A 25703-nucleotide genomic window follows, 5' to 3' on the forward strand; every position below is an offset into this window, starting at 1 on the left:
GGAGTACTGTGAGGGTATATATGACCACTAGGTTACAATAGTCCAGTGGTGTTGATCACAATCCTACATATATAAATATAAAACATAATAATAAGAATCCCTACTTACTGTGCTCATTAAGGAGTCAAGGACGCTGACGGCAAATGCAGTTCCACACGCAAAAGGTTGTGTGAGGTAAAGTTCTGTATCAGGGTCATCATCATCATCCTGGTCTAGGAACTGGACGTTGGTATCATTCACTGCATTACAAAATATGGTATTATATTTTTAATTATGCAAAAACATAGGCAAAGTCTAAGTTTAAGAATTAAGCTTAATAGTCAACAATGAATGCCGTACTTAGTTTAATCACAGTAGAGAGTTAGCTTTAAACAGAAAACATTTATTCTTTTGTTAATTAGCATTATTAGCATTAGTAAAGGCACATGATGCAAGAAAGCAAGCATCAGCCAAAAAAGAAAAAAAAAATCTTCTACTTTCACCCATCCACTCGCTCCAAATGTTTGTCTAGTTCTGCTTTGAATCTATTTAAGCTATCAACTTCTACAATAACAACAGATGGAAGTTTGTTCCAGCAATCAACCACACGCTGCCTAAGGCAAACTTCCACACATCAATCCTACAACTGTCTTTCCTCAATTTGAATTTTTATACACCTCAATCAGATCACATCGCAGGTGCCTAGTCTCCAGACACTGTAATTTGCAAAACTTAAGCCTTTCTTCATAAGAGCAACCATTTGTTCCATTCATTAATCATGTTGCCCTTCTCTGCACTCACTCCAGCAGTTCAACATTCTTCTTAAAATGAGGCCTCCAGACCTGTATACAGTATTCAAGGTTCCTTATACAGAGGGACAATAACCTCCTTTTTCCTGCTAGAAAAATTCCTGTATATCATTGACCACACACCATGAGCTACTCTTGCAGACCATCTGCACTGCTCAGAAAACTTCATATCTGCCTACACAATTACCCCCAGGTCCTTTTCATTCTCTACTACTGTCAGTGTAGTACCACACAGTTGATACGTTACTCTGGGGTTACTGCTTCCCATATGCATTACTTTACATTTGTCAATGTTAAACTTCAGTTGCCACCTCTGAGCCCATCTGCTCAACTTTTCTAGATCCTGTTTCAGCAGCGTACTGTCATTAGTGTCATTAACAACCCTGCCAACTTTGTATCATCTGCAAACTTGGACATCAAGCCTGATATAGCATCATCAATATCATTAATAAATACAGAAAACAACAATGGACCCAACACCCTTAGGGACTCCACTAATAACATTAGTCCACGAAGAGCAGTGTCCATTGATTAGCATTAGCATTAGTAGAGGCATTTGATGCAAGAAAGCAAGCTTATGCAGCATCAGCCAAATAAAAAAAAAAAAAAAAAAACCCACTTCCACTTCACCACTCTGTTCGTTCAAAATACCTGTCCAGCTGAGCCTTAAACTTATTTAGGCTATCAACCTCCACCACAAGGGATGGCAGTCTGTTCCACCAACCAACCACCCGCTGGCTAAAGGCAAATTTCCGCACGTCTATCCTACATCTGTCTTTCCTCAATTTGAATTTATGCCCTCTCAGGTGATTTTTCTGAGCTAGAGGAAGAATCCCATCAGCATTGAGCATGCTTAAACCATTCAAGGCTTTATACACCTCTATCAGATCACCTCGCTGGTGCCTAGTCTCCAGACACTGTAATTTGCAAAACTTAAGCCTTTCTTCGTAAGAGCACCCCTTTGTTCCATTCACTAATCTTGTTGCCCTTCTCTGTACTCGTTCCAGCAGCTCTACATCCTTCTTGAAATGAGGCCTCCAGACCTGTATACAGTACTCTAGGTGTGGCCTGACCATTGCCTTATACAATGGAATAATCACCTCCTTATCCCTGCTGGAAAAATTCCTGTATATCATCGACAATACTCCATGAGCTACTCTTGCAGCCCGTCTGCACTGCTCAGAGAACTTCATATCTGCCTGCACAACCACCCCCAAGTCCCTTTCATTCTCTACCACTGTCAGTGTAGTACCACAGAGTTGATAAGTTGCTCTGGGGTTGCTGTTTCCCATGTGTAGTACTTTACATTTGTCAATGTTAAACTTCATTTGCCACCTCTCAGCCCATCTGCTCAACCTTTCCAGATCCTGTTGCAGCAGCATAGTGTCAGTAGTGTCCTTGACAACCCTGCCAACCTTTGTATCATCTGCAAACTTGGACATTAAGCTTGATATACCCTCATCAATATCATTTATAAATACAGAAAACAATAATGGACCCAACACTGAGCCCTGAGGGACTCCACTAATAACGCTAGTCCACGATGAGCAGTGTCCATTGATTACCACTCTCTGTCTTCTCCCCCTCAACCACCCCTTTATCCATAGCAGCAATTTGCCTCCAATGTCACACTGCTCCAATTTGTGTAGCAGTCTTCCATGTGCAACAGTATCAAAAGCCTTTCTAAGATCCAAGTATATAATATCAAAGTTATTCCCTGCATCCAGTTCTTTTGTGACTGCATCATAGTATCCAATCAAGTTGGTCAGGCAAGACTTCCCCTTAACAAAACCATGCTGTGTCTGAGCTATAACTGAAGTCTTGTCTAAATGATCCTGCAGTGCTTCTTTAACCAGTGCCTCCATTAATTTTCCTGGAACAGAAGTTAAGCTCACAGGTCTATAATTACTTGTGTCAGCCTTTGATCCTCCTTTGTGAATTGGGGTCACATTTGCACATTTCCAGTCTATGGGTACCTCCCCTGAGTCCAAGGAAGCTCTCATAATTATGGCTAAGGGTTTGCTTACTTCCTTTGCTGCCTCCTTTAATATAACTGGATAGATCCCATCCACCCCGGGTGCCTTTCTTGTGTTTATCTTCAACAGTTTCTCCTCCACTTTACTCCCAGTTATTTCAAGATTCTGTAGCTTACTGCTACAGTTGAATACACCTCTGGCATTCCGCTCGCTGAATAACTCCTCATGTGTGAATGTCGATGCAAAATATTCATTTAGTTTGTTAGCTACCTGAGCAGGATCATCAACAGTTGACCCATCAATATCAAGTGGACCAATCTGATTCATCCCCTTCCTTCTAGAGTTTACATAAGTAAAGAACTCTTTGCTGTTTTTATTTGCATCCCTTGCCAAGGATTTCTCGTAATCTGCCTTCGCCTGCCTAACCTCCTTTGTAACTTGGTTGCATATCAACTTGTATCTATCATAGGCTTCTGTGTCATGTGTTAATTTATATGTATCCCATGCATTTTTTTTCTCTGCCATATGCCTCATTAGTTCATCTGACATCCATTTTGGCCTAAACCTTGAACAATATTTCTTAGTTGGTATGTAAAGCCTAGTAGCTTCCAAGATAAGTTCTTTGAATGCTTCCCATTTTGAATTTGCTGTTGGTAACATCATCAGTTGGTCCCACTGTATAGAATTTAAATACTGTCTCAGTCCATCGTAGTCGCCTTTACGGAAGCAATAACCCTTCCCTTTACCCCTAATGGTAGTTACCTCTTTCAGTAAATCCCACTTCAGCACACTGTGATCACTGCCACCTAGTGGTTCATTTATCTGCAGATTCTTAATGCATGAAGAATCACTGCTGATAATCAAATCAAGAGTATTACTCCCTCTAGTTGCCTCCCGAACATGCTGATGTAGAAAACAATCATCCAATAAATCCACAAAAGCCCTGCTAGTGTGTGAGTAACCAGCCCCCAAATTCCAGTCAATATCTGGGAAATTAAAATCTCCCATTATAAGACTCTCTGATTTACTGGCCCACTCTATTTCCCTGTACAGTTCCTTATTATACTCATCAGAGTCATTAGGCCTATAGCACACTCCTACTCTCAATTTTGATCTCCCAATGCTTATGTCACACCAAACTGACTCAACACTGCACTGTCCAGCGATGTCGACTGGCTTCACTTCCTTGGTTTTTATGTGTTTCTTAACTAATAGCATAACCCCTCCCCCCTTCCTATCCTGTCTATCCTTTCTGTAGACGTTGTACTCCCCAAATTGCAGTTCTGCATCCCTTATATCTGTGTGACACCACGTCTCTGATATCCCAACAATATCTGCCTTCGATGTTTTGAGCAATACCTCAAATTCATCAAATTTATTTACTAAACTCCTAGCATTGGTGTACACGCAAGTATACCTGCACCTGTTTCTATTCTTAGCTACCCTAACACAACCCATGTGTTTACTTGTACCGCAATGGCTCCCAGCAGTCTCTGAAATACCATGCATCTTGTTTTTCAGGCTTCTGCTCATTCTAATAGAAGCAGTGCAAGAATCTCTTTCACCTCTGCCAGTGCCTACTGTCAATCTATTGGTCTTTGTCTCCCCCCAAGCTAGCAGTTTTCCGACCCACCTAACACTGCCTCGATAGCATCAGCAAATATTCTTGCACCCTTTCTATTTAAGTGTATCCCATCCCTGTAGAAGCAATCTCTCCTGTTAACAAGTACAGTCCAGGCTGAAAAAAATTCTACCCCTTGAGCCTTGCACAATCTTTCCAGGGCCGAATTGATCGACAAGGCTCTCATCATATACTCCCTCCTATCGTGTCTGGGCAGAATTGCAGACACTTTCAAATTCAACCCTAATTCTCGGCTTTTGTTCAACCACTCTTTGTCTTCTCCCACTCAACCATCCCTTTATCCATAGCATCCATCCTGGTCTAGGAACTGGAAATTGGTATCATTTACTGCATTACAAAATATGGTATTATATTTTTCATTATGCAAAAATATAGGCAGAATCTAAGTTTAAGAATTAATATAGTCAATAATGAATACCATACTTAGTTTAATCATAGTAGAGAGTTAGCTTTAAACAGAAAACATTTATTCTTTTGTTAATTCTCAAGTTAATGTTTGAAAAAAATGTGTGGTAGAACTACAGTGATATTAGGACTTTTACTGAAGAAACTTGTATATATTACCTGATTAAATATTACCTGATTAAATATATTACCTTGAACATATTACCTGATTACTTGAATATATATCTGATTGAGTTCTGATTAAATTAAAAATATCAATTTGGAAGGTCATGGATTATGAACAGGACTTTAGCCCTCACTACTTGCTGGAATCTTCCTAAATCTCCACCATAAAATTCAAACTTATTGAAGTTAATGGTAAACACAAATATTCTATTTTTTGAACCCCTGGTGCTATGCAGGATGAGCAGATACCTACTTTCCATTTTTTAATGTCAATCTGATACTCATCATATACCCTATATACCTAACATATGGTCCTTGAGGTTCATCACAAATATTTTCTCAGCATTACAAGCAGGGCTTGCTATCTGGGAGTCTAAAATGCTGATGGAACTGATATTCAGGTGATACTTATGAGTTGAGTGAGCCAAATTTCAATGAGGTCTGGTCATTCTGTGACAATCAAATTCTCTAATTAAACCATCACAATGGTGAGACTGTTAGTAATCCTGGGTATAACCCCAGGGTGCAAGTTCTGAAATGCTACATTTAATATATTGGAGGTGGCCACCAAGTTGTGAAGAAACTTAAGCAATGCCATCCCTCTGTTACCAGCCAATACTAGGTATAGATGGCTCTCATCAACCAGTGAAATACCACCTCTTTGCTTACTGGAGGGTCAAAGTGCAAAAGCCTCAGCATCTTAACTAGCTGTGTCAGTGTGACTAGAAAATGGAAGCCAGCTGGAGTTATGAACATTAAAATCACCAAGGAAAATTACCTCACTGTTAGGAAAGTTGGATTGGAAAAAAGTCAAGTTGCAAAGAGAGGAAGTCAAACAGCTCCAAGTGATTAGTGGAGTTGGGGAACGGTAGCAACAACAGATGAATTTGACACAATGAGGTAGAAAGATTTTAAGCCAGAGAAGATCGAAGAGAGGAGATTCCAAATTACAATTCTCTGACAGGGAATATTGGAACGGGCAACTGAGATAAGCAGCAGGGAATATTGGAACGGGCAGCTGAGATAAGCAGCAGTTGAATTAACCGATAACTGGGATTCTGTCAAAAAAGTACATGTGGTTTGGCAGACTGTAAGTGGAAATGGACATCGTTGAGATTAGAATTGAGACCACGTATATTTGTGAAATGAACTAGAAAGTGTTTGGGAGATATAGATCTTTTCGCAGATAAGCTTACTCTATTAGTTTGACAATTCGTGGTTTATTCAATAGTAAAAAAAAGTGGGGAGGGGGGACATGCTGTATGAAGTAATGAAATTTTTGGATATGGCGTACACATGGTAAGAATATACCAAGATCCTTGACATAACGTGGCCTCGACAATGCCCCCCACATACACACTACTCGAACTCCCTCCAGTCACTATCTGGCAGAGTAGAGGTAGCAAGATTATACACTAGCTGATCCGGAAGTCTCCTAAAGAGTTACCAATAGGTTCAGTCCAGTGTACTAACTAACAGCCGGCCTGCGAACACTGTTTTAGAGCTGTACCCCCGAAATGTAAGGACGATTGGATCTCGCCATCCGTAATGTTCATATAACCTCAAAAGTCATCAGTCATACAGCATGATGGAAAAGATGGGGAAGGGTTGACTGAAACTTAGCTCTGGAGACTAAACATGGGTTCCACCACTTCAAGGCCCCAATAAGCAAAGTGGTGGTATTGCACCGGTTGATGAGAATCATCTACCACCTACAACTTCACAACTCCAGCTGGCTTCTGTTTTCTAGTCACACTGACCTAGCTGGTCGAGATGCTGAGGCTTTTGCAATTTCTAATGACCTTGCACAGATTGTTCATTTACCTACAAGAATACCGGACAATCTTAACCATACAGCCAACACGCTTGATCTTTTTCTCACAAACAACCCTTCTAAGTACACGGTTGAAGTGAGAGGTCCTTTAGGCACTTCAGATCACAACTTGGTGATTGTCTCCTCTCCAATGGAGCCTTTATCTCAAGGCTATTCCCAACCTCGTATTGTTTGGCATTACAAGAATGCAAAATGGGATGACCTGCGAGATTTCTTTTCTTCTTTTCCTTGGTCGGATTACTGTTTCAAAGCTTCTGAGGTCAATGTTTGCTCAGATCGTGTCAGTGAAATTATTCTTGTAGGAATGGAATCCTTTATCCCACACTCCACTTTAAAATCTCATCCTTTATCTAATGACCAAAACCTTGGTTTTCCAATAAATGTGCTAAGCTGGTCAAGAGAAGAATGTTGCATATCGCAATTGGCTTGTTTCCAATTCTTCAGTTTCATTTTCTGCCTACGCCAAAGCTCGCAACAATTGTAAAGCAGTCATTAATCAGTCCAAACTAGATTTTGAACTGGCTAAGAGTGGAAAACTTGCTTCTTGCCCTAATGGTAGCTGAGCATTCTGGTCTTTTGCCAAAGCTATTGGCTGCAACTTTTGACCATCTCTGCTCCCACCTCTGTCAAAACCAGATGGTTCTGTTGTCACTCCAGCCAAGGACAAAGCTGACCTGCTAGCATCCCATTTTTCTTCTAACTGGTCTATTAATGATCTTGGTAAAACACCTTCCACCATTCCCATCTCGCTCCATTCAATGCCTCCTGTGGTCTTCTGTCAAACAGATGTCAAATGGATTTTCACAAATCTCAATACTAAGGAAGCTCCAGGTCCTGATGGTGTTTTTCTCTTGTTCTCAAAACCTGAACTTACTCCTGTTCTTTGCCACCTTTTTTCAGTTTCTTATTCCAAAGGTGTTTTTACTTTTGCTTGGAAATTTGCTCATATCCAGCCAGTTCCTAGAAACGGTGACAAGTCCTTCCCATCCAATTATCATCCCATTGCAATTATTTCTACTCTTTCTAAAGTAATGGAGTAATCAATTAACTGCCAACTCTTAAACTACCTAGAAACCTTCCATCTGATCAACGACAGCCAGTATGGATTCCATCAGTGTCGATCCACTGGTGATATTCTGGCTTATGTTACCCATTTATGGATAAATTCATTGGAAAAGTTAGGTAGAACACAAGCAGTTTCTCTTGACATCTCAAAGGCTTTTGATCGTGTTTGGTATAAAGGTCTTCTAAACAAGCTTCCATCTTATGGTTTACCAACTGTTTTTTGTAATTGGTTATCCAGGTTTTTCTCTGATCGCTCACTGAGGGTGATGGTAGATGGCTCTCTGTCTTCTAACTTCTCCACTAATGCTGGTGTCTCCCAAGGTTCAGTTCTTTCCACCCACTCTTTTCCTGTCGTATATTAATGACCTTCTTCCACTGACTGGAAATCCTATTCATAGTTTTGCCGATGATAGCACATTGCATTCCACTTTCCATTTTGAAAAACCTTGTCCTGCTCAATCAGCAAATATCCACTACCAATTCCTTAAATGCCAATCTCCAGGTAAGTCTCCAGTGGGGCAAAGACAACTTAGTTGATTTCAATCCTTCTAAAACTCAGTCTTGTCTTATATCTGGCAAAAAGGATTGTTCTGCTCCTATGCTTATCTTTGGTGACACTCCAATTTCTAGGCAAAATGATATATCTCTTTTGGGGATTACCCTGACTTCTAATCTCTTTTGGCACAAGCACATTACAAATATTGCTTCCTCTGCATCTAAAAAACTTTGTTTTCTCTTTCGCTCTCGCTTTTACTTTTCTTCCAAACAGCTGTTCACTCTGTAAAAATCGCAAATCTGCCCTATCAGGGAATATTGTTCCCACTTCTGTGGTGGTGCCCCCAAAAACTTCTCTCAGGCTTCTAGATTCCATTCAGAAGAGGGCAGTTAGGTTAATTAATGACTACTCTCTAACAGAGTCTCTCCACTCTGTCTCACAGATGTACTGATTCTGCTTCATGCCTTTTCTACAATTACTTCCATGGGCACTGTTCTTCTGAATTGGCTTCTATAATTCCCACTCTCTCTTTCAAAACAGTCCGAACACATGCCACCACCAGTCAACATCCATTTACTGTCAAACTTCAAACTGACAGAACCAACTTTTAATCTTCCTTGTTTATTCATTCAACTGCCGTTTTCTGGAACAACCTTCCTTCATGCGTATTTCCTGAAAATTACAGTCTACAGAAGTTCAAGTCTAATGTCAACAAATATCTTCTTTTGTCTTCTCAACCTCCAGCCCCATCACAATACTAAGTACTATAGGTTCTAGTACCTCTCGTGTTTGGGGTTTTCATAAAAAAAAAAAAAAAAAAAGTGGTGAAACCCATGTTTTCCTTAGTTGGATTATTGCTTTAAATCTTGTGATGTCAATGTTTGCTCAGGTTGGTTCAGTGAAATTATTATTGTAGGGATGAAATCTTCTATTCCACACTCTACCTTAAAATCTTGTTCTTTACCTAAACCTTGGTTTAACAATAAGTGTGCTAAGTCTGTTCAAGATAAGAATGTTGCATTGATTGTCACAGAATGACCAGACATTGAAATTTGCATATCACAACTGACTCACATCCAAATATTCAGGTTCGTTTTTTGCTTACGCTAAAGCTTGCAACAATTGTAAAGCATTATTAATCAGCTAACTAAATTTTGAACAAGTTGTTGTTATTTGGTTTTTTAGGAGCATTAGCAACTAAGGCCATATTGTTCCCGGGATATGCGGTGGTCATTCTCTGACCTTTCCGCATCCTCCGTATTTGGTGGATCACGGGCTCGAACCCTGGTCTAATCAAGAAGCATGTGCTACGCACTGCTGCTCCTGCCCACCTGGCCATGGAGGCGCCTTTGAACAAGTTAAGAGTAGAAAACTTGCTTCTTGTACAAATGATAGTTGAGCATTCTAGTCTTCTGCCAAAGCAACAGGCCACAACACTTGCTCATCTATACTCTCACCTTTGTTAAAACTTGATGGTTCTAGTGCCTCTTAGCTAAAGATAACGGCAACTTATTATCATCCTACTTTTCTTCTAACTCACTGACTATCTTGGTAAACCACCTCCTACCATTCCCAGTGTACGCCGCCCAAACTAGTGCATGTGCGCATGATTGTTTGGGTCGGGTGATTTACATGCTCCGCTAATTTCAATTGTTTTTGTTTCTTAAACTAGTGTAAATATCTAAATTTTCATCTAATATCTTAGATTTATATTTACAGTTTATGATGAGTGATTATTGAAGTGGCTTTTGCTACTAATTCATCCAGTAATTTCAGATTTCCCAGTGGTATTGCTAAAGTTGAATCAGATCATGTTGTTCGCCACTGTGAGCAAGTGTTTGTTCCTTTACCCGTTGGAGCCCACATGCTGGAAAAGGTAAGCGGTCAGCTTCTCGCGCTCAACTTAATCCTAGCCTGAAGGAACATTCCTTGGTCAAAGTACAGTTTTAACTTGTGTCCCTTTCAAGAATTGTTCCATACAGAGGTTTTTAAGGAGGAGGAATCAACTGGTGAGATTTGTTTTTCCTTTTACTGGGTAGTTTATGTGCTTTTCTCCTCATCCGATTCAATGTTATATATAATGTGTCTGCCCACCATAGTGGCATTGTCTTAAAATTGAAGAGTGTGGCAGAACTCTATTTCTACTGCCACCACAGCTGAACAGCACATGTGACTGAAGTGGTTGACCCCCTGTGTGTTTCTAAAGGGCACTTAGTGTGTCCCAACGTATTGTGTAACTTTATTGCATACAGTGATAATTTATGTGTTCCACATGCTTCCCCCACCACCATAAACTTTCCACAGTTGAGTGCAAACTCTGTCCCAATTGGGCATACAGTGCATGAAACTGACATCGCCATCATTCTCAGTGCCACTCAAAACCTTAGGGGAAATTAGTCCTGTCTTTCTAGCACAACTTTTACTCTAGGGTGTTTCTCACCCCCTCACGTGACATGGGGGAGATAGCCCAAAACTTTGCCAGACTATTCCTAGGCATCCAATTTAACACAATCTTGTGGCAAACACCAAACATCTCCAATCTACACACCTATCTAATTTTATGCACTTCACCCCGATTATCTGAAGATCTTCGGTAAACCGAATTTTTGGGACAATTTTGGAAAGACTGCTAAAATGAGTGGAAAACAAGCTGAAATAATGGAAGAACTGATGGAGCAGACAGAGACTGATCCGGACACTGCAACAAGTCATGGAGAACAACCTACAACTACAAAAAATAAAAATAAAAAAATTACTGTCACAAAGTGACTGCGAGCCAGAGTGACCCGAAAAAAGCTCAGAGTGGAAACAGCATCCAACCAAGCCAAATTGAAGAACCTAGGCAGCAGGTCCAGGCTCTGGACCCAATGCTGCCTGAGGGCATAGTCTTAAGAGCAAAAACTAAAACTCAGAACTGCCCTGGAGGGCCTTCTAAAAGATCAATCCAATAGAGTTTCGGCCAGACTGAGGGGACAGATTGTCTCTCTCTGGGCAAAGTTGGAGACAGTTCTAGATCAAACACATTTGGACTGCAAACATGCCAAGGCCAAATTAGAAGCATACCAGGAAAGTAGAGTAAATCAAATGCCACAGCAGAACCAGCTAGACAGGCAGGCAACCCTGTGCTCCCCCCCAAAAGAAATACCCTACTTCCAATCCCGAATTTGGTAGTCTCACACCTGGCAATCCCTGCTGAAAACCAATCTAGCGAAGAACTAAAAGCCAAAGTCATCTCACAGCTGAAAGATGAATTCCAAACCACCAGAATAAAAGTGGTCAGGAAAACCAGAAATATTGGTGTCCTGATCAAATCGGAAACCAAAGAGGAAGAGAAAAAAATTATGCAAAACACTAAAATCTCAGAGCTCGGATTGACTGCCTCAGCACTGAAGAGAAAAGGACCGGCCATTGTCATATTTGACCTGGACAAGGATGTCACACCTGATCAGCTAGTAGAGGAGATATATCAGAGGAATCTGGCCTACACCCTACCTGATCAAGATCCTAAGAAATTACTTAATGCCCAAGTACTCCGTTCAGACAAGCAGCGTGAACTGGATCATTGAGCTGGTGCCAGAAGCTTGGCAAGCCATTTCCGGCCAGACCAGTATCTTCAGCAACTGGGGCAGTCACCACTTCTGCAAGCCATGTGGCTGGGCCCAAGTGCTTCAGATGCTACAAGTTTGGCCACACAACACATATGTGCACTCAGACAGAGGTAACTTGTGGCCACTGCTCTGAAAAGGGGCACAACCTTAGCACATGTCCAAATAGTGACACACCACTGACCTGCGCCAACTGCAAGAGTTTAAAAATAGATTCTGCGAACTCAATCCGAGATAATAAGTGTTCAGTGTATCTCAAAGCAAAGAGCCAATACCAAACTCGACTGAACTATGGGGCCATGCACTAAAGTGTACATTAAAACTGAGGTCAAATTCTTACAACTTAATGCGCAGAGAGCCAGAGCAGTGGCTGACCAACTCAGAAAAAAGGCAGAGGAGGAGAACATCAACGTGCTAATCCTGCAAGAGCCTTTCTCCTGTGTGAAGATGGTCAGGGGCTACCTGCTGACCTACAAGATAATTCAAGCTGACAATGAAACCCAATGGGCTGCTATTGTGGTGAGAAATCTGTACCTAACAGTAACATAGGTGACACACCTCTGCATGGCTTGGGCTGCTTGCACCCATATTCTCTCTGCCTTTGGTGCCTTCTATATCATCGCGGTCAGGTATCTCCAGACAGTAATTGACACCCTACCCAAGCCAAGGTCATCATCGTCACTGACGCCAACTGCAGGTCCTTAGCAAATGCTTCAATCACAGTTTTAAACAAACCAAATAACCTGCCAACCTTCTCCAACACATTGTGTGAGGCAACAATAGATATATCCATGGCTACTAGACACATCACAAATAATGTCACCCATTGGGAGGTACAGGAAGCCTGGAACACCTCCGACCACCACATCATTACTTTCCAACTCATCTACTCACAAATAAGAACATATATACCTAGGTAAATCCAGTGTAGATACTCCATACAGAAGGCTGACTGGGAACTCTTCTGAGCAACGAATCTGACCGCAGCCCAGGAACAACAAAGTGACCTGCAGGCCACTCAGGACCCTAACCTACTGCAGAGAAAGACCACCATGCTGATCACCTGAGTGTGTGAGACAGCCAAGAAATACTAAGAAAGAAACCAACTGGCCGTAGAGGTGGAGACCCTGCAACAAAACTATAGAACTGCCAGAAATGCATACACTGCCCAAATCAAACAATCCAAGCAAGAATCCTTGGAACGACTTGTCACTACTACAGGCAATGCCATCCACTGGGGAATGGTGTATAAGATCACCATGAACAAACTCCCCAGGGGAGAGGTCACCTCAGCAACAAGATTACCAAATGGTGACATAACTGTGACCTGGGAAGACACAGTTAACAACATACTGGACACAGTATTTCGGCCTGCAGTAGACAACTTATCCACAGAACAGCAACATATATGTCAACAGAATGGAACCTACCACACCCAGGAGACAGAAGTGACCTTCAAAAAGGAAGAACTCACTGTACCACCTCTTTAATCAAAGGAAACAAATGCCTTGGACCAGACCTGGTGGAGCCTGAAGTTATCAAGAAGGTGGTGGAGGTCACCACAGACCTGATCCTCAACCTGTACAACTACTGTTTAATGATGGGACTGTTCCTGCTGAAGAGTGGAAAACTGCTAACATAAAGCTAATCCCTAAGAATCAGTCTAAACCTCTAGACTTTCCCGACTCTTACCGACCTATCACCCTCCTCCCTCCTCCCAGTTATCAGCAAGCTACTGGAGTGCCTCTTATACAACCACCTGCTGAGGCACTACAAGACGGCTGATCTCCCATCACCCAATCAGTTCGGCTTCAGGCAGGGGGGTCTTCCACAGTGGATGCCCATATACACTTACTAGAACAAGTGCAGGCTTGTGATAAATACTTCCTTCTGATTTCTGTGGACTTTGCTGGGGCATTCGACTTTCTTTTGTGGGCAGCAGACATACCTGGAAACCTCTCTTTAAACACTCTATGCAAGCGATAATAGATGGCTCTCTGTCTTCTAACTTCTCCACTAATGCTGGTGTTCCTCAAGGTTTCATTCTTTCTCCCACTCTTTTCCTTTTGTATATTAATGACCTTATTTGGATGACTGGAAATCTTATCCATAGTTTTGCTGACGATAGCACATTGCATTTTACCTTCCAGTATGAGAAATGTTGTATACAAACAGCTTCAACTTCTGGAATATCCACCACCAATTCCTTAAATGATCTCTAGATCTCCAACAGAGTAAAGATAGTTAATTTTAATCCACCTAAAACTCAGTCCTATTTTATATCTCACAAAAAGAAGTCTACACCTACTATGCTTACCTTCGACAGCACTCAAATTTCAAGACAAGTTCACATATCTCTATTAGGGATTACCCTGACTTCTAATCTCTCTTGGCATAAGCATATCACAAATACTGCTTCCTCCATATCTGAAAAACCGAGTTTTCTCTTTTGCTCGCAGCATTACTTGGCTAAGGTAAATAAAGCCAACACGAGAACGGCGAGAAACATTGGATAACTTATGCGAAAAATTAGTTTCCCAACACCGGACTCCAGTGCTGCTCGCTTGGTAAACAGATGGTAGGTGTTATCGGTCTGGAGCCAAAATCGAGATGGATATATTGATTGACAGGTAGGCGTGGCAAACGAAGAAATGATTTGGTCCTTGAGGTTGTCACAGATTTTCTCTCAGATATGCCAGACAAGCTGTACTTGCTACCTGGGAGTCTAAAACGCTGATGGAACTGATATTCGGGTGACACTCAAGTCAAGTGGACCCAATTTCGGTGAAGTCCAGACGGTCTGTGACAGCCAAATCCTCTGCTTGCACCTTCACGATGGTGGGACTGTTAGTAATCCTGGGTATAACCTCCATGCATAAGTACATGGTGGGTGACCACCCAGGTGTGAACCAACGTAAGCAGGGGTCGAGGTGTGGCGCCCACACCACATGGAGGAACGCCACCCCTCTATGTTACCAGGCAGTACTAGGTGGTAGATGACTCTCATCAACTGGTGAAATACTTTGCTTATTGGAGGCTTGAAGTGGTGGAACCCATGTTTAGTCTCTAGAGCTAAGTTCCGGTCAACCCTTCCCTATCTCTTCCATCATGCAGTATGATTGATGACTTTTGAGGTTATGATGAACGTCGTGGCGAGATCCAATATTAATTACATTTCGAGGGTACAGCTCTAAAACGGTGTTCGCAGGCCGGCCGCTAGTTAGTACACCGGACCGAACCTATTGGTAACTTTCTAGGAGGCTTCCGGATCAGCTAGTGTATAATCTTGCTACCTCTACTCTGCCAGATAGTGACTGGAGGGAGTCCGAGTAGTGTGTATGCGGGGAGCATTGTCGAGGCCACGTTATGTCAAGGATCTGGGTATATTCTTACCACGTGTACGCCATATCCAAAAATTTCATTACTTCATACAGCATGTCCCACCCACTTTTTCTTACTATTGAATACACCACGAATTGTCAAACTAATAGAGCAAGCTTATCTGCGAAAAGATCTAAACCTCCCAAGGACTTCCTAATTCATTTCACAAATATACGTGGTCTCAATTCTAATCTCAACGATGTCCATTTCCACTTGCAGTCTGCCAAATCCCATGTACTTTTTCTGACAGAATCTCAGTTATCGGTTGATTCAACTACTGCTCATCTCAGATGCCCAAATTATTCGCTGTATGATTCCTTTCGCCTCAAAGGTGGTACTTGTGCATATGACTGTTCTGATATTCCCTGTCAGAGACTTGGCAATTTGGAATCTCCTCTCTTTGATCTTCTCTGGCTTAAAATCTCTCTACCTCATTGTGTAAAATTCATCTGTTGTCTCTACCGTTCTCCCAACTCCACTAATCACTTGGAGCTCTTTGACTTCCTCTCTTTGCAACTTGACTTTCTCCAGTCCAACTTTCCTAACAGTGAGGTAATTTTCCTTGGTGATTTTAATGTTCACAACTCCAGCTGGCTTCCGTTTTCTAGTCACACCGACCCAGCAGGTCGAGATGCTGAGGCTTTTGCAATTACTAATGACCTAGCACAGATTGTTCATTTACCTACAAGAATACCGGACAATCCTAATCATACAGCCAATACGCTTGATCTTTTTCTCACAAACAACCCTTCTAAGTACACGGTCGAAGTGAGAGGTCCTTTAGGCACTTCAGATCACAACTTGGTGATTGTCTCTTCTTCAATGGAACCTTTATCTCATGGCTATTCCCAACCTCGTGTTGTTTGGCATTACAAGAATGCAAAATGAGATGACCTTCGAGACTTCTTTTCTTCTTTTCCTTGGTCGGATTACTGTTTCAAAAGTTCTGATGTCAACGTTTGCTCATATCGTGTCAGTGAAATTATTCTTGCAGGAATGGAATCCTTTATCCCACACTCCACTTTAAAATCTCGTCCTTTATCTAAACCTTGGTTTTCCAATAAATGTGCTAAGGCTGTCCAAGAGAAGAATGTTGCATATCGTAATTGGCTTGTTTCTAATTCTTCAGTTTCATTTTCTGCCTACACCAAAGCTCGCAATAATTGTAAAGCAGTTATTAATCAGTGCAAACTAGAGTTTGAACAGGCTAAGAGTAGAAAACTTGCTTCGTGCCCTAATGGTAGCCAAGCATTCTGGTCTCTTGCCAAAGCTATTGGCCGCAACTTTTGTCCAACTCTGCTCCCACCTCTGTCCAAACCAGATGGTTCTGTTGTCATTTCAGCCAAGGATAAAGCTGACCTGCTAGCATCCCATTTTTCTTCCAGCTCAAGTATTAATGATCTTGGTAAAACACCTCCCACTATTCCCAACACGCTCCATTCAATGCCTCCTGTGGTCTTCCGTCAAAAGGATATCAGAAGGATTTTGATGAATTTTGATGTTAAGAAAGCTCCAGGTCCCGATGGTATTTCTCCACTTGTTCTCAAAACCTGTGCTCCTGAACTTAATCCTATTCTTTGCCGCCTTTTTTCACTTTCTTATTCCAAAGGTGTTTTTCCTTCTGCTTGGAAATTTGCTCATATCCAGCCAGTTCCTAAAAAGGATGACAAATCCCTCCCATCCAATTATCGTCCCATTGCAATTACTTCTACTCTTTCTAAAGTAATGGAGAAATCAATTAACCGCCAACTCTTAAACTACCTAGAAACCTTCCGTCTGATCAATGATCACCAGTATGGATTCCGTCAGTGTCGATCCACTGAATTTGTCCATAAGTGTTACCCATTTATGGACAAATTCATTGGAAAAGTTAGGTAGAACACAAGCAGTTTCTCTTAATATCTCAAAGGCTTTTGATCGTGTTTGGTATAAAGGTCTTCTAAACAAGCTTCCATCTTATGGTTTACCATCTGTTTTTTGTAATTGGTTATCCAGTTTTCTCTCTGATCGCTCACTGAGGGTGATGGTAGATGGCTCTCTGTCTTTTAACTTCTCCACTAATGCCGGTGTCCCCCAAGTTTCAGTTCTTTCCCCCACTCTTTTCCTCTTGTATATCAATGACCTTCTTCCATTGACTGGAAATCCTATCCATAGTTTTGCCGATGATAGCACATTGCATTCAACTTTCCATTTTGAGAAACCTTGTCCTGCTCAATCAGCTTCAACTTCTCGAAAATCTGCTACCAATTCCTTAAATGCCGATCTTCAGGTAATTCTCCAGTGAGGCAAAGACAACTTAGTTGATTTCAACCCTTCTAAAACTCAGTCTTGTCTTATATCTCGCAAAAAGGATTCTTCTGCTCCTATGCTTATCTTTAGTGACACTCCGATTTCTAGGCAAAAGGATATGTCTCTTTTGGGGATTACCCTGATTTCTAATCTCTCTTGGCACAAGCACATTACAAATATTGCTTCCTCTGCATCTAAAAAACTTGGTTTTCTCTTTCGCTCATGGCGTTACTTTTCTTCCAAACAGCTGCTCACTCTGTATAAATCGCAAATCCGCCCTGCCATGGAATATTGTTCCCACATCTGGGGTGGTGCCCCCAAAACCTCTCTCAGGCTTCTTGATTCCATTCAGAAGAGGGCAGTTAGGTTAATTAATGATTCATCTCTAACAGTGTCTCTCCACTCGCTGTCTCATAGACACACTGTTTCTGCTGCATGCCTCTTCTACAGATACTTCCATGGGCACTGTTCTTCTGAATTGGCTTCTATAATTCCTGCTCTCTCTTTCAAAACAGTCCGAACACGTGCCGCCACCAGCCAACATCCATTTACTGTCCAACTTCAAACCCACAGAACCAACTTTTCATCTTCCTCATTTATTCATTCAACTGCCGTTTTCTGGAACAACCTTCCTTCATATGTATTTCCTGAAAATTACAATCTACAGAAGTTCAAGTCCAATGTCAACAAATATCTTCTTTCGTCTTCTCAACCTCCAACCCAAGCACGGTACTAAGTACTATAGGTTCTAATACCTCTCGTGTTTGGGGTTAAAAAAAAAAAAAGAAAAAAAAAAAAATGATTGGTGGTGGGCGCGACAGATGACAAGCTACTGTGTAGTCATTGGTTGGCATTATAATGTTTATTTATGAGTAAAGAACAGTGCATAATAATTTTCTGATGAACAGTAAACAGGTAATAGTAGTGATGAATCTTTTAAAGATGGAAGAAATTTGTAAGAAAAATTAAATATTGGTTGATTTTTTGATGAAAACTAAATTAATAAAAGTTTCGTTTTGTTTATTTTAATATTCTTCATTATGTTTTTTTCTCATTATTAAAAGCAGATTTTTGGAGTTCATGAGTGTTATTACTATACTGTTAATTTAGGTTTGGTTACGAAAAAAGGAAAAAGTTTCTTTATTTTTCGTTATATTTCGTAACCTGACCTTAAATGGTAGGCCTAATGAATCTGATGAGTATAATGAGCAATTATGCAGAGAAATAGAGTGGGCCAGTAAATCAGAATGTCTTATAATGGAGGATTTTAACTTTCCAGATATTGGCTGGAACTTGTGGATTGGTCACTCACACATTAGCAGGACCTTTCTGGGTTTATTGAATGATTGTTTTCTACAGCAACACGTTCGAGAGGAAACCAGGAGTAATACTCTTGATCTAATTATCAGCAGTGATTATTCATGCAATAAAAATATGCTGATGAAGGGACCACTGGGTGACAGTGATCACAATGTACTGATGTGCGAATTACTTAAAGATGTAACTACCATCAAGGCTAAAGGGAAGGGCTTTTGCTTTTGTAAAGGTGACTACAGGGGTCTCAGACAGTTTTAAATTCTGTACAGTGGGATCAACTGATGATGTTACCAATGTTGAATTCTAAATGGGAAGCCTTCTCTCTCTAGTAGCTACAAGAGAGAGAGAAAACTAGAAGGGAATCACCAAGAAAGAGAAGAATGATGATGTCCAGCTCAGGACCCTGGGTGTGCCAAAGCCCATACTCACCAGATGTGAGCAGTATTAGGACCACTGTTGTTTTTGATTTTCATAAATGACATTGACGAAGGGATAGAGGGTGTGATGTCTAAATTTGCAGATGATGTAAAGAATGGTAGAGTAGGTAATGATTTCGCCAAGCAGAGCTTCTTCAGAGTGACCAAGATAGACTTCACGGATGGTCAGAAAAATGGCACCGATGGTTTGAACCAACAAAGTGTAAGGTATTGCACCTGGGGAACAGTAACCCCAAAATGACTTATACATTTGGTGGAGTTGAACTAAAGCTGGTAGTGGAGGAAAGGGACTTGGATATTACAATACAATCAGACATGAAGTTCTCTAGTTCTCTGAGACTGGTTGCAAGGAAGTCCCATGGTGTCCTGTTGATGATTTATCAAACAATTGCTAGTAGAGATAAGGATGCATAATCCAATTACATAAGGCTATTGTTAGACCACACTTGGAATACTGTGTTCAAGTGTGGAGACCACAGCTAAAGAAAAACAATGTGCTGCTTCTTGAAAGGGTCCAAAGATGGGTAACTCATCTGGTGAGATCAGCAAAAGGGCGTCCATATGAGGAAAGACTTCGAATATGTGGGTTGCAGAGCTTGGAAACTAGGCACCTTAGAGGATACTTGATTGAGGTGTTTAAGGCTCTGAGAGGAATAAGTAAAATGAATGAGGATGAAATTTTCACTGTTATAAATGATTCTAGAACTAGGGGCGATAATTTCAAGTTACAGGGGGAGACATTCAGAGTGGATTGCAAGAAGTTTTATTTTAATCAGCGAGTTATAAATTTCTGGAATAAGTTATCTGCATGGTTGGTAGAGGCTGACAGTTTAGGGAAAAAGGTCAGCTGGATAATTATCTACTGGAGGAGGGAAATGCATAGATTGTCTATTTCCTTTTCTCTTATTAATTATTTTTTTAAAAATTTTCTTATTATTATTATTTTATTTTTCTTCTTATTTTTGGCTGGTGCAGCATAAGCCATAGGATTCCTTGCACCATGTGGCCATTACTAATACTAAATACTAAACCATACTCACCGAATTTAGAGAGCGTCCTCTTAATGCTTTTTAGTTTACTAAGTTTAATACCCCCTCGAAAGGTTGCAAATTTTCAATGGCTGAAGAAATTATTCAGAATGAGAAACAGGAACTATTAGCAATTCCAAAAAAAACATGAATACTTCCAGAAGTTGAAGAAGCATTGGAATTGGTTTATACAAAGTCAAGGTGGCTACTTTTGAAGGTGATCAATCGGAAATTGGAGCAATCAGAATATTCAGATGAATACAATCTTCATCAATACCCAAATATTAGTTCATTCCCTGAATTTTATGATCGTACCTTATACTTCTTTTATTAAAAATAATGTGTGTAAAAAACACAGTCTAAAGTTCTGTAAATCCAACAGCACACAGGCTGTTGATTATTGTACAGAAAACAGACTGATCATATTTTGAGAATGCTACAATTAAAAAAAAGAAGGGAGAAAAGAAGGGAGAAGGGAAAAAAGAAGGCTCAAATAGAGGAGAATATCCTCATTTTATTCTTTTAAACATCTCTGAAAGTAAAAATATGACTTATATGAAAAACTTAAGAGATTGCATATACTCATCTATTTGAATATGTACCAACATTTTAAGTTTGCACAGTAAAAATGTTTCAGCTAAAATTTCTGAGATGATGGAAAGTTTTTAAACTCAGATTTGAAGTCCAACATTTAGACGTTAACAAAAAAAAAATGTTTTCATTGTTTTTGCTAATGTCTAAATGTTGATAATTCAAGAATGAACATTGTTCATTGTTCATAATGTTAATATAAATGAATAAAAAAAACCAAGATATTTTACTTACATATTTTTGCAAGGAAGTAGGCATAAAATATTAGTGGTGATTAATATATGTAATTCTCAATTATTATTCTCACTTACCCAGTTCTGTTATTAGAGGAACATTAGAACCATACACAGACCCTCTTCTCTGCATAACAATTGGGCTTCCCAGGGGAGACAAGGCATCTGGTCCTCCAGGATCTGGAAAACAACTCTTCTTATAACTCAGCATATTTACAGATATTATATTGCAATTTTGTTAGAAATTATTAGCCAATATATTGTTCTGGACTTTTTTGTGACATTTATGTATTACATTTGCATGTAATACATAAATTCTAATTAAACCACAGTGGTGGTACACCAAAGTGTAGCAAAGATGGTGGTGAGGCACCTGAAAGGTGTCCAAATTTTATTTTAAGGTGATTGCGACTTGTCTCACCAAGGTGCAACACGTTTTCTTCTGAATATTCGAGTTAATCAACATCGTTCAGCAGCATCAGAATTAGCCTTTCACGCCGTTAATGAAAAACACACTTTTTTATTTAACAAGGCCAAAATACTTAGTGTCCAATGTAATTATACATGACTATTAATTGCAGAAACCGTAGAAATTAAATTACATGAGAATTCTGTTAATGTTCACCGGCCATATCTGATCTCCGATTCGTGGACTTTTATGCACATGTGTGAAGACAAATAATCCTTATTAATCCTTATTTAAGTTTCATGCTCACCCCTATTCGGTAATTTTCATTCCTGTGATCACGACATATGGTCGAAAAGCGTTGTCAGCTTCAGGAAGGAAAATTGTTTTGCAATTTTTTTGTTAAATTCTTTTAATTAATTTTCTTATTTTTAATTGTGTTAAATTGATTTTTAATTATTTGTTCCTCTAATGTAAGATTTTCGATTTTTTCGTTTTAATTTATGGAGAGTATCATATGGAAGTGTTCTACGTACTATATTGAGGTAAACTTCTCTTATTAATTTACAAATTTTAATTTCTGGAAAAACATTTCAAGTTTTTTTTTAATTCTGATTGGACAATACCAATATTTTATATTTTCTTAATACTTATAGTATGCAAGTTTTCAATTTTTAATAAGAAATGAAATATTTAAAAAATTACGTGTTTCTGAACTTTTTATTTTCAACATAAAAATATATTAATTCTTTTGAAAATTACAAAAAACATTAGATATAAAATTTAAAAAAAAATAAAAATAAAATAATATTTTCTGTAAAGAAAAAAACTCCGCCATGGACGGTCCCAAGCCCGGCTGCGAAAGGAGGAGGGTGGTCATCCTGCCGAAATGACCAGAACCAGGAAACCGGGGAAACTAGGCAAGAAACCGCATGAAATTCGGAACAAGCTCTTACAACAATGTTACCGCATCCGGGGTAGCCGATGCGCCAGCACTGGGGACCCAGGGTACTGGTGTGAAGTGGACCACTGGCCACAGAACAAGCTGTTATAACAATGTTACCGCATCCGGGGTAGCCGATGCGCCAGCACTGGGGACCCAGGGTGCTGGTGTGAAGTGGATCACTGGCCACAGCAATAAACTTACTACGCCGAAAAGGACAATTAACATTGGCGAATGGAATGTTCGAACGGGGCACCACGTTGGACAAAAGGAAATCATTGCCCAAGAACTACTTAGGTGCAAGATATCAATCGCAGCATTATCTGAATTAAGGCTCACCGGGTCTGGAACGATGATCATCCAACCACCAGCACCTAACGAAGCGGTTATGCTATTCTACTCTGGTGGCGAGAAACGAGAAGCAGGAGTGGGCTTTATGGTCGATGCTCAGGCCACCAGTAGTGTGATCACTTTCCAACCAATATTGGACCGCCTGGCAGTCCTTACTGTCAAGGGCACCATCAAGACCCATATTATCTCCGCCTATGCGCCAACTGAGACTAGCCTGGACCCGACCAAGAATGACTTCTACAACCAGCTTCAACATACGCTGGATTCAATTCCGCAGACAGAAGTGATCATCCTCGCAGGGGACTTTAATGCCCATATTGGCGTGGACAGATCTGGTTGGGAAACAACAATGGGCAAGTTTGGCCATGGGAAGATCAATGACAACGGACTACGTTTGTTGTCCTTTGCCGCATCTAACAACCTGATCATTGGAAACAGCCATTTCCAGCACCCTCAAAAACATCAACTTACATGGCGAAATCCATCTGGCAAGGACTCAGCAATCCTGGACTACATTTTGATCAATGCCAGATTTCGCTCATCACTCATGGATGTTCGTGCCATGAGGGGACCTGATTGCGGATCTGATCATTACCTCATCCGGGCTAAGGTGCAGCTCAAATTACGGCATGTAAAAAGATCATCTCGGTCAGCCAAGCTGGACTGGAGGCAGCTAATGAATGCTGCCAACAAACAGGCATATCAGATCGCCCTATCCAACCGCTTCGAGATGCTGGCCGTGCCCGAGGATATAAATGAAGAAGAAAAGCAGATCTCTGATGCCATCCTGGAATGTGCCAAGCCCCTATGTCCACCTGCCCGACGTCGAACGCAACCATGGATATCAGACGAGTGCCTCGACCTCGTGGACAAACGGAAACAGGCAAAGTTGGTCGACTTTGAACGGTACCGGCAGCTAAACCGAGAAGTCCGACAAAGAATGACAGCAGAAAGAGAAGCATACTGGAACCAAGTGGCAGACGATCTTGAAGTGGCGGCATCCAAAAACGAGTACCGCACTCTCTACCGCACCCTCAGATGTCTGAGTGGAAAGACTAAATTGACTAGTGACAACATCAAGAATGCTGATGGGACCTTCGTGCGATCACCATCCGAACGCCTGCAACGGTGGAGTGAATTCTTCAAAGCTCTGTATAATCACGACCCACCTCGGGACCGCCAGCAACAGCACTCTCGATCGACCCCCCTGAGGTCTCCATGGTCAATGTTGAGCCTACAGTAGAAGAAGTGAAAGCAGCCATACAATCCCTGAAGAATGGCAAGGCACCAGGAGTGGACCAAGTCACCACAGAAGCGATCAAAGCCGGGGGAGATGTACTGCTTCGCCGACTACACTCACTCCTCAAAACCATCTGGTGCACTGAACAAATTCCGTTAACATGGAGGAAAGCCATTATCGTACCGATCCACAAGAAAGGTGATAACCGGGACTGCAAGAACTACCGTGGCATCAGCCTCCTTTCCATCATTGGAAAGGTCTTTATGAAGATTATCCAGTCAAGACTGCAAAAACATCGCGAGCAAACCAGTCGAGAAGAACAGGCAGGATTTAGACCCGGGCGAGGATGCTGTGATCAAATCTTTGCCATTCGTCAGCTGATGGAGGAGAGGATCCGGTGTGGACAGCGAACCGTCATTGTTTTCATTAACTTTAAGTCTGCTTTCGACTGTGTCCACCGGCCTGCCTTATGGAAACTACTAGAGGTTGAACATGTACCTCGAAAAGTCATCACACTCCTCCAAACTGCATACAACGGTTTAACCAGCCAGGTGCGCATCCAGAACGATTTATCTGAGGAATTTACCATCCAAACTGGAGTCCGCCAAGGGGATGTAGCCTCCCCGTTGCTTTTCAACATCGTGGTCGACGCCATTATGAGGCAAGCATTCAGAAACAGACAGGGCATACAATATGACAAGGATCACTATGTGACTGACCTGATGTTTGCTGATGATAGTGCTATCCTTGCCGGTAACGACGCTGAAGCCACGGAAATCCTCTACGACATTGTCCGCATTGCCCGGCCATACGGTTTGAAGATCAATGCTGGTAAGACAAAGGCCCTGACAACAGATGGGTCGCAAGCCACCATCTATCTCGAAGGCGTCCAGATCGAGCAAGTGCAGGACTTTAAATACCTTGGGTCGCTGGTCCAGGAGAAGAAAGTTGCATCCACCATGGAAATTCACAGCAGAATTGGACAGGCGGCCACTGCGTTCGCCTCGCTCAAATGGTGTCTGTGGAAGAGGACCAACATTTCCACAAAGACTAAAATCCGACTCTTCCGGACTTTGATCTTGCCCATTCTTCTTTACGGATTGGAAACATGGATTTGTCTCAAGTTAGATTTGAACAAACTTGAGGTATTCCAAATGCGATGCCTGCGGCAGATCTTGGGCATCTCTCTTCGCGACCGCATCACTAATGATACCATCCGCGCCAGATGCCAACAGCAACCAACCATTGCTGACCAAATCCAGAAGCGAAGGCTCAGATGGTTTGGCCACGTATGTAGAATGGGCACGAACAGAATACCATCCACACTCCTTTGGAGACAACGACCCACCCAATGGAGCATCCAACGGACCGCGCCTAGGAAAACGTGGACCAAGCAAGTGGAAGATGACTTGAAGAGCCGACGTCTCGACCTTAACCAGGCCAGGACTGAAGCCATGGATCGTAAGGTATGGAAGAACATCACAGAGCAAGTCCGAAACCCTGCGGCACCT

General features: G+C 41.3%; 1 protein-coding gene across 1 annotated transcript in view; it reads right to left on the reverse strand.

Annotated features, from left to right (window-relative positions):
• The window catches only part of LOC150083724 (calcium-activated potassium channel slowpoke-like), a 668330-nt gene that overhangs the window by 60222 nt on the left and 582405 nt on the right, over positions 1–25703 (reverse strand). Inside the window, 2 exon segments of the mRNA XM_090378165.1 lie at positions 109–239; positions 21331–21432. Coding sequence (XP_090234291.1) covers positions 109–239; positions 21331–21432 — 233 coding nt within the window.

The sequence above is a fragment of the Mastigoproctus giganteus genome, chromosome 7 (assembly GCF_048544385.1).
Source record: "Mastigoproctus giganteus isolate SK-2022 chromosome 7, ASM4854438v1, whole genome shotgun sequence".
Classification (NCBI taxonomy): Eukaryota; Metazoa; Arthropoda; class Arachnida; order Uropygi; family Thelyphonidae; genus Mastigoproctus; species Mastigoproctus giganteus.